We start from the raw sequence: 12,963 nt of genomic DNA, 5'->3' as shown, positions 1-12,963 counted from the left end.
GAAAAAATTATATTCACTCTGTCGCTGAAAAATGGATTGACATTTATGATATTACAGAACGCAAAAACACAGAAGGTTTAAATAAAAATTAGAAATTCTTCACCGGAAGACGGTCCGTGATTGACCATGATAATGCATATGTAAGTTGTCGAGGTTTACAGTTTGTGAGCTCTTTAGAGTTTGGCTAGAGTCTGATTGTGGGGTTCCCACGAAACAGTTTCAAATCATACTTATAAGAATTTGGATCTAACTTAAGATTCTCTTGGGTGAATAAACAACTTCTAATTATGTTATTGATACTTGAACAGTAGGAACAAGAGTGCTGTAAATGTATATGTTGTGTAGTTTCAGTGCATAAAGGATTTGGATTCAAGTATGTAGACTTCATAAAAAATTGGAACGGGTCCAAATTTTTGATATTGGTAAACGAAAGAAGGAGATAATGACCGTTGGGGTAGTGGTGGACTAGACTAAGATTACTGAAATGAGAGAGCAGAAGAAGGATTTGATAAATAAGGTACATGATTCATTTCATAAACACATTTCTATGCTACAGATGTTGGAATACGCTTCATTTGTTGTGAGGGTTTACAGGAATCTACGGCTGGGTCTGGATTGGTATAAAATACTGTTTTTTAATCAATAGAACATTATCCATTTACTTACGGAGCAATGCAAATGTGATATCTAGAGTTCTTGGGTTTTTAATTAGACATTTTATATGTACCCTTTCTAAAAAAACATGTATATACATGTACATGTATAAAGAGTAACGATAGTTTCATATTATTTATCTATCTATCTTAAGATATTTTTAGTTTATAATGAAAGGAAAAATAATATTATTTTTACAATTTATAATAGTTAGACAAGTGTACTTCCTAAAATGAACAGTGAAAAATGTTGTAAAAGTTATGAACTTAAGTATTATTTTTAATTAAAATAAATTAGACATTTAAAACTATTTGCATTATTTGTTTTTTAATCGTCTGCCCGCCTGTAGGGCGGGTTTACCCTAGTTATTAGTAAAATAAGCTGCAATGAACCTTTTGGGGGGGGGGGGGAAATAGTTATCTCCTATACATTTGTGAAAGTGATTTTGACATATATAATCAATACATCCAATTTTAACAAAAAATACTAGATAATAATTCGCACTCTGCGCGGGGTGAAATTCTTTTTATAAAAACTTAAATTTTATTTCATAATTGAATTATTTCTCTAATATTTTTTGTGGTCAAAATTAAATCAATAATTGTTTGGTATAGCGCATTTGGTTCTTGGTTTCGGTTTGGTTATTTCGGTTGAGGTTGAGGTTTAGGATCCGTTCGAATATTTATAAAATTTGGTGTGGTTATTGAATTTACGTTCAGTTCAAGTAACAAAGTTGAGAATTGGCTAATATCCGAAGTAATTTCTGATCACATATTGTTTCGGTTTGGTTCCAGTTTTTATTAATTCGGGTAAAAAAACAAAAAAAAAACTGGTTTTTGCTTAATTATCATTTTTTAGATTTCGGATAAAACTTTGAATAATTAAGATAATTTTAAATATTTCAGATACAATTATTTTTGTAATTCTTTTTGGTATTTCAATTTAAAAGTAATATTTAAAAATTATATGATTATCTTTATAAGTATATAAACTATATTATAGAAATTTGGGTATCCATACGGTTCTCGGTTCAATTTTGATTTTCTGGTTTTTCGGTTCGGTTCTGGTTAATGTGATTGTTTAAAGTTTTTAACAATATAAATTAAACTAAAATGATGGAGGATAAAAAATTAATACAAATCATTATTATTCAACATCATTAATTATTATATATATGGTAACCATATAAGGGTAAATCCGTAGTTTTTATTTAAAGAAAGAATGAATAATATATTTATGTATTAATAATTAATGTGTTAATAATTAATTTAATGAAAATATAATATATATTTAGATGGACCAACCTTTTTTCTAATGATTCTCAAAATCAATATGGTGAAGACACGTGGTTACACTTAAAAGTTGCAATGCTCCTGAATTAATATATAAGGGATGACATAATTTACAAAAATATAACATGGCATTAACTTAATTAAGTGACATGTGCAAATTTCTTTATAAAACTTTATAATTTTGGTAAGATTTTTTTTTAAATATGGCAATGGTAATAAATTCATATATCATCATTAATATTAACTTTCTATATAAATATTTATTTTTGGCATAGTTATGAAAATATGTTAATAACTCATATATTTCTTTTTAATATTAAAAATTATAAATATATTTCTTTTTGATATTAAAATTTTAGAAATATTATTTAGATTTATATTTTGAAAATTATATATCTAAAAAGTTTTCTCTTAATTTTATAGAATTTGATTTAATATACTTTAACCAAAAAAAATACTTCCAAGATTATAATTTGAAATATATACATAAATATTATTAAATTAAAGATTAAATAAAATTTTATTCTTTGTATCTTAGTTTCTACATATAATTATAATTACAATTTATTTTAAATATAAATTAAATTTTAAATTTTTATTTTTGCATATGATACATGAAAACACCTAGTTTAAACTTTAAATGAATAATTCGAGTAAGGAAGTGGAAAAAAATATAAAGACTGCAGGGTTCCCACTCGCCAACGGCTAAATGATCAAACGGCTCATTTTGATAAAGTTAAAAAGTATATTGATATACTAAATTGATATACTAAAACATCAACTATTTTGAAACATCAAAAAGTACTAATTAAATGCGTTTACTAAAAAGCGCGACATCTGTGTATAATCACCATTTATAATACATAGTTCGAAACCGAAACTATAGCTTTTAAAATTCTTTACCATTTTCACTTTTGCGGCCACAGAAGTTTTTCTTTCTTGGGAACCTCAACATCTATCCTCCTCTGTTTTTACACCTCATTTTTTAATTAACTTATATTACGGACACGTTCCGAAGTTTAAGGGACAAAACAGATCAATTTTAGGATTCACAACATTTCAGCGGTGGAGACAATAAGTTAAAACAAAAACCAATTTTAAAAAAGTCTTACTACTAAACAGATAAGCAAATTACTGTTCCATTGGTTTTGTTTCTCCCTTCTTCATCGTTTCGCCACCGCTTCTTCTGTTCTTCTGTTTCTTTTCTCTGTTTTTACGAGAAAATTCTGTGTCTTCACCAAATCCAAAACGATTTCCTCTTTCTTTATTCTTACTTCTTGTAGAGACATAAAAAGAAACAGAGCTCTTCTGTAACCCCTTCCATTAATTAAAGAAAAGACTCAAAATGAGTATTTGATATTGTGCTCGTCGATTCGTTAAAAAAATGGCATCTTCTCAGGTGGAGATTCCGTCTCCGTCTCAAAGCTTCGGCTTTATCCTTAGAGATCGTAATCAAAACCGCGTCGTTTACAAGAAAGCTCAGGTGAAAGACAACCATCATCATCATCATCACGAGAACCTGGTCGATTCTTGGATCCAAACTCTTAATAAAAAGAAGGATGTTATTGCTGCTAGGTCAACAGAGAAGAAGCCAGCTGTTCTAAAATCATCCCCGGTGGAAACTGTGAAGGAGATCAAACCCGACGAATCGAACAAAAACAACGGAGCTTCTTCTCTTGTACAGATATGGGAGGCGAGGTTGCTGAACCGAACCAGCGGTGGGAACTCCCCTAGTCACAACCAATCATCGCCGCCCGTTAATAGTAGCCGGAGCGATTCAGGAGTCAGCGTTCAAGATTCCCGTTCTTCAGAATCTCCACCTATCGACAACAACGGAGATTCCGAAGCTGAGGTTAGCGATGATGCGGAGACTGAATCTTCTAGGTCACACGGCGGTTCGGTTTCAGATTCCTGTCGTGTCGCCGACTTGATTCGGAGGCTAAGCAACGAAGCGAAGCTTGTCTCAGGGGGTGGACTCTCGACTATCAGGACGCCGAGACCTTGCATTTCGTCTTGGTCATCTTCGGAGAAAACGGTGGTAACACCGAGAATCCGTGGACGGCAAGCGTTTACCGATCTGCTTATGCAGATGGAACGCGATCGCCACCGCGAGTTGGATTCGCTTGTTGAACGCAACGCTGTTTCTAGGTTTACTCAACGTGGCCGCCTCCAGGTTATTTATATTTTCAATTTTTATGATTTTTTTTTTGTTACAATGTCATCATCTCATATATATATGTGAAAATTTTTAAAACCCAGTCAATGCTAAGGCTAAGGAACCTGAAACGCTGTCAAGCGGTTCAAGATCAGAACCGATCTAACTCAAAATTAACTGGATTAAACCGTGTCGGATCTGGTGGCTCTTCAGTTCTGCATTTAAGGTCTTTTATTCTCAGAAACTATGTTGTTGAGTTTTAATTCTCAGCTTTTTCTTCTTCTGATCGTCAATCTTTGAACAGGGAGAGATTCCATGCTGATGCAGATAAGAGGAAGGATCATAATCTTATGAACAAGAAAACCGAAGTAACTGCTGATAACAAGACAATTAAAAACGGCGGTCTTACCCTGGAGGCCTTTTTCAAAGAGAGGTTGAGTCTCCCTAACCCTAAGATAGCGGAAGCAACGTTACGTAAGGAAGAAGAAGAAACCCTAAATGTGACAGTTGGATCAAAAATGAATTGCCTTGACGTGCAAGAAACCAGAGAAGAAGTTTTCACTGACGAAGATTCTGACGAGAAAGAAGATGAGAAGAAAACCCCTAGTAGTGCCTGCATAAACCAAGAAACTCAAAAACAAGATGTGGTGCATGAGAGTATGGAGATAGATCACTGCCTTGAGCAACAAGAAACGTCTTACTTGAATGGATGGGAAGACGAAGAAGAGTACGAAGATGAGCGATCTTACTACGGAGAAACCAACAATGACTGGCTTAACGAAATATCTCGGCCGAGAAGTTACTGGGAGGAACTGAGGAAGACGCGGTACCTGGAAGTTATGAACACTCGGTCTGAGAAAGAGGACATACGTAGACTCCTTGAGCGGTAAGTAACATCAAAATCAATAAAAATCCGTTTTATTATTTGTTATTAACTGAGAAAATATGTGGTTTGCGGTATTATTACAGAGGACCGGTAACAGACTTTCTCCAGAGCGGGTTAAGAGATCAGATCGATAGGCTTATGATGTCTCGTGTGCAGACACATTCGAAAAAACATTCCGAAAAATGGGAATTGCAACAAGAAGAAGAGGAAGAACATAGAAATGAAAATGTGGAGGAAACTGAAGAAGAAGAAGAAGAAGAAGAAGAAGAGCAATTTACTGAAGGTGAAGAGCAAGACGATGGAGATGATTCGTCTTCTTCGCCCATCTTTGCATCGTCTCCTGCAGGATCATGGAGTTGTCAAGACACTGAAGTAAATTCCACTCCTGTCTTGTCTGTTCACAATCCTCCTTCAACTGTAAGTCTTTCAAACCTCTTTGCTATTGCATAGCAAAATGTTTGATTAAACAAACGCTTAAAAACGTTTTCAGGAAATGGAGCTGATAAGCGATATGAGATCACAGATCCAACAACTTCAACAAGAAATGTCGTTACTACGAGACTCTGTCAAAACATGTTTGAGTGCTAACACGAGCTTGCAACAGTCGGTTCACCGAGAAAACCCAATGAAACGCAAATGCTGCGTCTGCGACGAAACGCAGGTCGAGGCGGTTTTGTACAGGTGCGGACATATGTGCACGTGCTTGAAATGTGCCAATGAACTACACTGGAGTGGAGGGAAATGCCCGATTTGCAGAGCTCAGATTATGGACGTTGTTCGTGTCTTCTTCGATACAAGAAACTGATATAAAACCCGCATGTCGAGTTTCACTAACCTAGAACACTTTCTGTTTTTTCTTATCGCATGACGTTGTTCTTAATGCTGTCTCGTAACGTTTCCAATTATTGTATAACGAAAGGATTTGTCCCGTTTAATGAAGTTCTCTACACCTCCAGTCTCCTAAGAAGTAACCAGATAAGCCCTAGAAACTTGATATGAAAGTCAGAAACAGAGCTTGGATGAAAACATGAAACTTTTGATTATCACAAATGTCTTCATCCATTTTGATTTCTTAAACATTCAACCATCTCTCTTCATAGATATTTACACACTATCTGTACCGCCCAAAGCTGAATCGGCCTGCGAGAGCTCCAAATCATTGATTTTGCGGAGGTTCTAACAAAAATAACTTAATCTTGAAATTCTTTCTTGATAAAAATACAAGTACACTTTAGTGACATAAGTACTTAAATCAATTTTTAAACACGTCTTTTATACACCATCATATAATAGAAGCGAGTTGTTACAGTATCCGTAGATTCATTACATGCATATGATATATAAATAACACATTTTCATTAAGAAAAAAAAGACAAAAGTCTTGGTTCTCTGTTTTTTTTCTTTAAGGGTTTTAAGCGGACAAGAAGTGTTAGTCACTTGTTACAAAAAAAAAAAAAAAAGAAGTGTTAGTCACTCCAACCCTTACGCTTAACGCAATCCTGGTGTGATACAAGATAGCGGCAACGAAGGGCACGAAACCGACGGTGAAGAAAAAGTTTACAATCTCAGACGGCGTTGCTGTGAGTCGTCTCAGCTGATCTCTGACGATCTCTTCCTGACGACGAGCGTGAGCTCCTCGTCTTTAGTACGCTTCTCATAGCCAAAATCTCTGTTTCTATATCGAACGAGAAACTAGAAGTCGCCGGTTCTTGCGCATATCTTCCTCCCTTTCCGCCTCCACGGCTGCAGCACTTCAACAACTCTACCGGTAAATCAAATACGACGACCGACCGCTATCTTGCGTCAGAGACGTAGTCGATGTCCAAGAGTGGGACCATTCGTATTTCTCGACCGAGGTGAAGGAAGACGCTGTGATCATCTTCGTCTTCTCCATCGAATCTTTGCGTTTCGAAGATGTAGCTGGCTTGTGTTTCCTGAGTCCAGGTAGAGACAGGCAGAAGGCGTTACATTTGAAATCTTCTTCCTTGTAAATTTTTTTCTTCGAGTAGAGAGAATTTCTCAGTAAAAGAATGCATTCTTGGTGGCTAAGTTTCTTCCGAGTTCTCTTCGGCTCAGGGAACATAGGAAGCGGAACGGTGGAGTCCCTAGGCGGAGGCATGGCCGGTGGCAACACCATTCTGAAGCTATCCTCTTTTGCCGAAGAATGGGAGGAAACAGAAGAACGGGTTGATTTCTCACTCTCCTGAGTTGCCTTCTTTCCCAAGAAATTGAAACTATAGTTAGGGCTAGGGCTATGGTTAACTTCGGAGAAAACCGTGAACCCTTCCACTCGTTATCTAAACCATCATCAAATTGAAGCATTGCCGGACCGGAGGAGGAGTGGAAACGAAAAGGTAAGATTTTGACTTAAGGGTTTTGCAAATTTCCGGGTAAAAATAATGCAGAAGATAGAGATATAAGTAGTAGTAGTAAAAGCGAAAAAAGAAATAGGTAGTAGGAAAACAATATTCTAAAGAAAATGGGAAGCACGTTGTCATGGCCGCGTAGAGGAAAAGTAGTGGCTTACATGTTTGTCGGTTCTATTCTGTCCTGAGATTTTAAACATTGGGTTACTATCATGATTCATGTCTGTATATATGGATGCAAGGATCTTAACATATTGATGGACGCAGTCAGACAGACGAAATGGTTTTCCCCTAGTTGTGATCTGATCCTTGAGTTTTATTTATAAGAGCATCATTATTGGTGGGCTGGGGGAAAAGCCCTTAACTTTTTTTTTTTTTTTTTGGTCATAAAATTTAAGGACATACTAGATTCTGACCCGTCCTTTAAAGGGCGGGTATATTTTTTGTTTTTAATTTTTTTATTTGTGTTTTATTTATAATCATATTTACTATATTTAAAAATTATTAGTTAAACGTTTTGATAATTATATTGAATTTGTGATGTTATATAACTATACACTTGTACACAATATTTTGAAGCCGATCCAGATTCGCGATTAAACGGTAAACCCGTGGATCTGGTATGTAATTTGGTTTGAGTTTTAGGAAAAACATCATTGTTTAATAATCTGGTAAAACCCACGAAACTCGGTAAAACCCACGGAAATCCGGTAAAACCTATGGAAATCCGCTAAAACTCAAAACTTGGTTACCAGTTGAACCACTGGTTAAACCAATACGTAATTTTTAATTATTAACTTTTTAGATTTTTAATTATATTATTAGAATATGTTTGTATTCTAATTAGGAAATTAGATTTTTGGTTTTTATATAATATATATATATATATATATATATATATATATATATATGATCTTGTGGATTATGAATCTATTGACAAATCTAATTGTTGTAATTTGGTATTAGTTTATTTTTGTTATCATTATCAATTATAATTTTATGTTTTACTTTTAGATTATTTTAGATTTAAAATTTAATTTTATTATTTACAATAGACATTTAAATACTTAAAAAGTTATTAATATTTTGTAAAGTTTAGTTCAAGCACATGAGCCTTTCATAGAAAACCTACCCGTATACATACATATCCACTTTCTATATTTTATAAAATAGGAGTAAGGAAAAATACATAAATTACAGTATATTAGTCCATATCGTATATGTAGAAGGCGGTTATATTTTGATTCCTGAATAAATAAATACTATGATTTTGGAATTAGATATAGGATAATTAATAGGTGAAGTAAAAGAGTAAGGAAAATGAAACAAAAATATATATATTCGTACATTTATGTTGCAATATATGACTATATATTAAGTTATGCAGTTTTCTTATTATTGTTATACGGTTACTTTAGTTAGTTATATTTGGATGCCACTTTTTAAATTGGACCTAACCCATATCAATTGGACATGTTGAAGAATTAATAGTATTGATAGATAGATATATTTTATTAAATAATAGCAATTTAAAAATTGATCTCGTATATTGCCGGTCGAACCCGCCAATCCGCGGGATTCAATTTTGTTTTGGTCAAAAATATGATCCGCACAATCCGTGAACAAATATTTGTACCAGTACATGCCCCATTTAATTTTGCTGATATCCGCGGATTATAATTTATTTTCGAAAATAATTATTTAATTTAATTATTATAAAAATATAAAAATATATTTATAATAAAAAATTATAACTTATAAATTTAATTTTTTAAAAAATTACAATATTTTTAAAAAGTGTTTACTTTTCTTTTTATTTTTATTTTTTAAATACTTTTTGGATCGGTGGGTACCCGCAATCCAAAATCTACCAACCCGCACCAACCCTGAATAAAATACTCATAACCCGCATCCGTAAATCGATTTTTCAAATAGTTGAACCAAATTTATGATTCGACTAATATCAATGGGACATGATCCAAAATTAATAGTATTGATATATAAAGTAACATGTTATATTAATCAAAGAAAATGTTGAAATTTTCGAAATAAAAATTAAGATTATTGAATAACATTAAGATTATTTGGTCTGTATACTGACAAAATTAGCAAACATAGCGGAATAATATACTAATATCACAGTAATGATTATTTTTATATGTAACCGTAGGATTTGTGTATTAGAAAGAAGTTGATAGCGATAATTATGGATTCCATTTAAAAGGTGGTTATAAAACGTATATTAGAAGTTGATAGGGATAATTATGGATTCCATTTAAAGGGTGGTTATAAAACGTATATTAGGATGCAGTTAGAAAATATATGTTTAAGTATGTAACATAGAAAAATAATTATTGGACACAACTTCATATCAATTGGACATGTTGAAGAATTAATAGAATAGATAAGGGCCAGCCCTTATTTAGGGGCTTTTCTCCCATTCTTTGCCTCGGTCCCCTTCCCCTTTCCCTTAAAGGCTGACCTTAAGGGCTGCCAATAATGATGGTCTAAGTACACGCCCATTTGTGAGTTGACCGCTGAAAAGAGTTCGTCTACTTGCAAATTATCAAAAAGGCCCAGACACATTCGAAGTAAATACTCGCATCTTTTTGCAAAAATAAGAGTTAATACTCACGTTTGTAATTTATACATTTTTCAACTTCTTAGAGCATCATTATTGCTAGAACCAAAATTTAGTATCTTAGCATATTTTATTAATATATGAAGATTAAAAGACAATGTTAAGATACAATAGCAAAAGTAGAGATTATTGGTAGATACTTTATATTGTTTCTTAGTAAAAAAAATTTGATATAGACCTTCAACAAACCAGCTCTGAATATGTTTCTCCTAGGGCTTTTCGTCCGTCATCTTTGCCTCAGGATATTCTGATAGAACCTTCACAGCGCACCCATATAGATAGTTAGAAACTGTAACCATCGGGCTGAATGTGGTATGCATTATAACTACACTGCTAGTATACCTGAACATACCTTCTTCAACCACCAATATAGCGATCCCTTTAGTTTCTCCCAATCCTGCCTGCAGTATTACAAGGTAAGAAAACTAATCAACTAGAAGGAAGTAGCAATACAGAGATGAGAGACCCTAAAACCTATAGTTACTCAAAAAGAAAGCCACTCATCAAATATTATTTAGCTCTATACAACAATACAAAAATAGTAAGGATAAGATTAGTTAAGTACATAACCAACCATGCCTACTCAAAGCAACGAAAGGGAACACAAAAATAAAGAGCCTGCAGTGCACGAAAGGGAACACAAAAATAAAGAGCCTGCAGTAGTGCAGTGCACCAAAGAGGATAAGAGATTCAACAGACTTGACATCACACTGGTTAACGAAGAGCGAAGTTAATGAGAACCCATTCATGTACATATATGTGCAATCTCAGGTTTCAAACTTCAATTCGAAAGAGCTAATAAGGACGCAATGCACAGTTATTCAAATTTAACACTTTGAATCGAATTCGATAACTAATCATGAATTTAAACGAACCCAGAAGAAATCGTCAAACGAGTCATACAAATCGAATTCGAGATGGAGAGAATCTAACAGGCAAGTAGGGATTAGAGAGAAAGGGAGGAGAACCTGTAAAAGGGTGTTGCAGTAGCAAGTGTTGCCGATATTCTCGAAGCCGAAGTAGCGTTTTTCTTCGGGGACCTGGTCGTCGAGAGCTTTCTTGAGTTTGGACCTGCGGCCCCCATCACACACTGCCAGGTGGCACATAAGGACCATCCTAAAAACTTCTTAGTTAAGAAACGTTTTTATTCTATTTCTTGGTGTTTGATTTAATTTTGGGCCCATTAATGCTAAGAACTGAGCTTAAGATACATCAATAATGGTGCTCTTAGGTCTTCTCTAAAATTTTCATTATTAAACAAGAGTTAATACTCACGTTGAACATGAAAAGCCGGCAAATCTGTTGAATAGTTCCCTCGCTTTCAATTCATCCTACATAGGTGAGTTAATACTTAAGTTGTAGGTTTTCTCTAGGATGTATATAGAGAGGTGATAGTGGTATTTTAAATAATATCATTTTCTTAAAAAAGCATCTTTTGGAAAACTGATTATCTATACTATTATTTATGAAGTGATTTTGCTTACTTGTCATGTTCTCCATGATTTTAGCTAATTTTGCTTATTTGTCATATTTTATTAAGTTTAAGCTAAATTAATATTGATGTATTATTTGTTTTGAGCTGAGTCACTAAATCATTAATTTAAAATAATAGCCTTGATGAATATCTATCTATACTATTATTTATGAAGTGATTTTGCTTACTTGTCATGTTCTCCATGATTTTAGCTAATTTTGCTTATTTGTCATATTTTTATTAAGTTTAAGCTAAATTATTATTGATGTATTATTTGTTTGAGCTGAGTCACTAAATCATTAATTTAAAATAATAGCCTTGATGAATTCTATCTATACTATTATTTATGAAGTAAATTTGCTTATGTGTCATGCTTTCCATGATTTTAGCTAATTTTGCTTATTTGTCATGTTTTTATTAGGTTATAGCAAAATCATTGATATACTATTTATTTTTAGCTAATCACTAATTTATTAATTTTAAAATACCCTTAATAATTTTATAAATATTAAAAACGAATTTATTTTTTAACAATATTAAATTATATGTGATTTTGTTGATTTGTCATATTCTCACTAATTTTAGGTGATTTTGCTTATTTGTCATGTTTTTTTTTAAGTTTTAGCAAAATCATTTATATACTATTATTTATGAAGTGATTTTGCTTACTTGTCATATTCTCCATGATTTTAGCTAATTTTGCTTATTTGTCATGTTTTTATTAAGTTTAAGTTAAATTATCATTGATGTATTATTTGTTTTGAGCTGAGACACTAAATCATTAGTTTAAAATAATAGCCTTGATGAATATTCTATATAAATAAAAACGAATTTTATTTTATTAATATTAAATTTATATGTTATATTAGCTTTTCTTATTTGTCATATTTTTATTAGATTTTAGACTTTTAGATAGGTTATTAATTTATTATTAGTTTCTAACTATTCACTAATTTATTTTAATGATATAAAGTTTATATGTTATATTCTATATTAAATAATTGATTACAAAATAATATTTTAGAATTATCAAAAAAAGATAATTCTTCTATATATATTCTTTTTTGTGTGCCTATCTGAAAACAATATTTTTATTATAAAACTTAAAAAATTAAGATACAAAACAATTTATTATTAAATATTAGTCAACCAAAAAATATAAATATATTTTATAAACTATCTCTAAGATATAAGTGTTTTAAAAAAACTTAACACAATAATAAGTATATATTTTGATTAAAACTATTTGACATATAAAAATATTTTGATGTTTGATTTAACTATTTAAAAATATAAATAATAATTTATTATGCTGGTTTTAGATTAATAAGACATAAACTAATAAGCATTTATAAGAAATTTATGCCCGCATGTGCGGGCAAAACACCTAGTTCATATATGTGCAAGACCCGTAAATGTATGTCAAGTCCTTTATCGAATTATCAGTCAATAAAAAATGGAGACAAATATAGGACAAGAAGAAACTGAACAAAAA

General features: G+C 32.3%; 1 protein-coding gene, 1 long non-coding RNA gene and 1 pseudogene across 2 annotated transcripts; 1 reads left to right on the top strand and 2 right to left on the bottom strand.

Annotated features, from left to right (window-relative positions):
- The first annotated feature begins 3,057 nt into the window (after positions 1–3,057).
- Positions 3,058–5,932, top strand: LOC108821424 (uncharacterized). The gene is made up of 5 exons (XM_018594465.2): positions 3,058–4,119; positions 4,206–4,327; positions 4,406–4,987; positions 5,071–5,404; positions 5,478–5,932. The coding sequence occupies exons 1-5, from the start codon at positions 3,331–3,333 to the stop codon at positions 5,790–5,792; spliced, it is 2,142 nt and encodes a 713-aa protein (XP_018449967.1). The 5' UTR covers positions 3,058–3,330; the 3' UTR covers positions 5,793–5,932.
- Positions 5,933–6,406: 474 nt separating this feature from the next.
- On the bottom strand, positions 6,407–7,574 carry LOC130500853 (uncharacterized; annotated as a pseudogene).
- Positions 7,575–9,960: 2,386 nt separating this feature from the next.
- Positions 9,961–11,096, bottom strand: LOC130500856 (uncharacterized). The gene is made up of 3 exons (XR_008939378.1): positions 10,963–11,096; positions 10,347–10,395; positions 9,961–10,251 (listed from the first exon to the last, which is right to left on the bottom strand). It is a non-coding gene; the product is annotated as an uncharacterized LOC130500856 (long non-coding RNA).
- Positions 11,097–12,963: the final 1,867 nt, after the last annotated feature.

This window comes from Raphanus sativus, unplaced genomic scaffold (assembly GCF_000801105.2).
Source record: "Raphanus sativus cultivar WK10039 unplaced genomic scaffold, ASM80110v3 Scaffold0048, whole genome shotgun sequence".
Lineage (NCBI taxonomy): Eukaryota > Viridiplantae > Streptophyta > Magnoliopsida > Brassicales > Brassicaceae > Raphanus > Raphanus sativus.
Note: the sequence above shows the minus strand (reverse complement) of the source record. Positions and strands in the feature narration are given on the sequence as shown.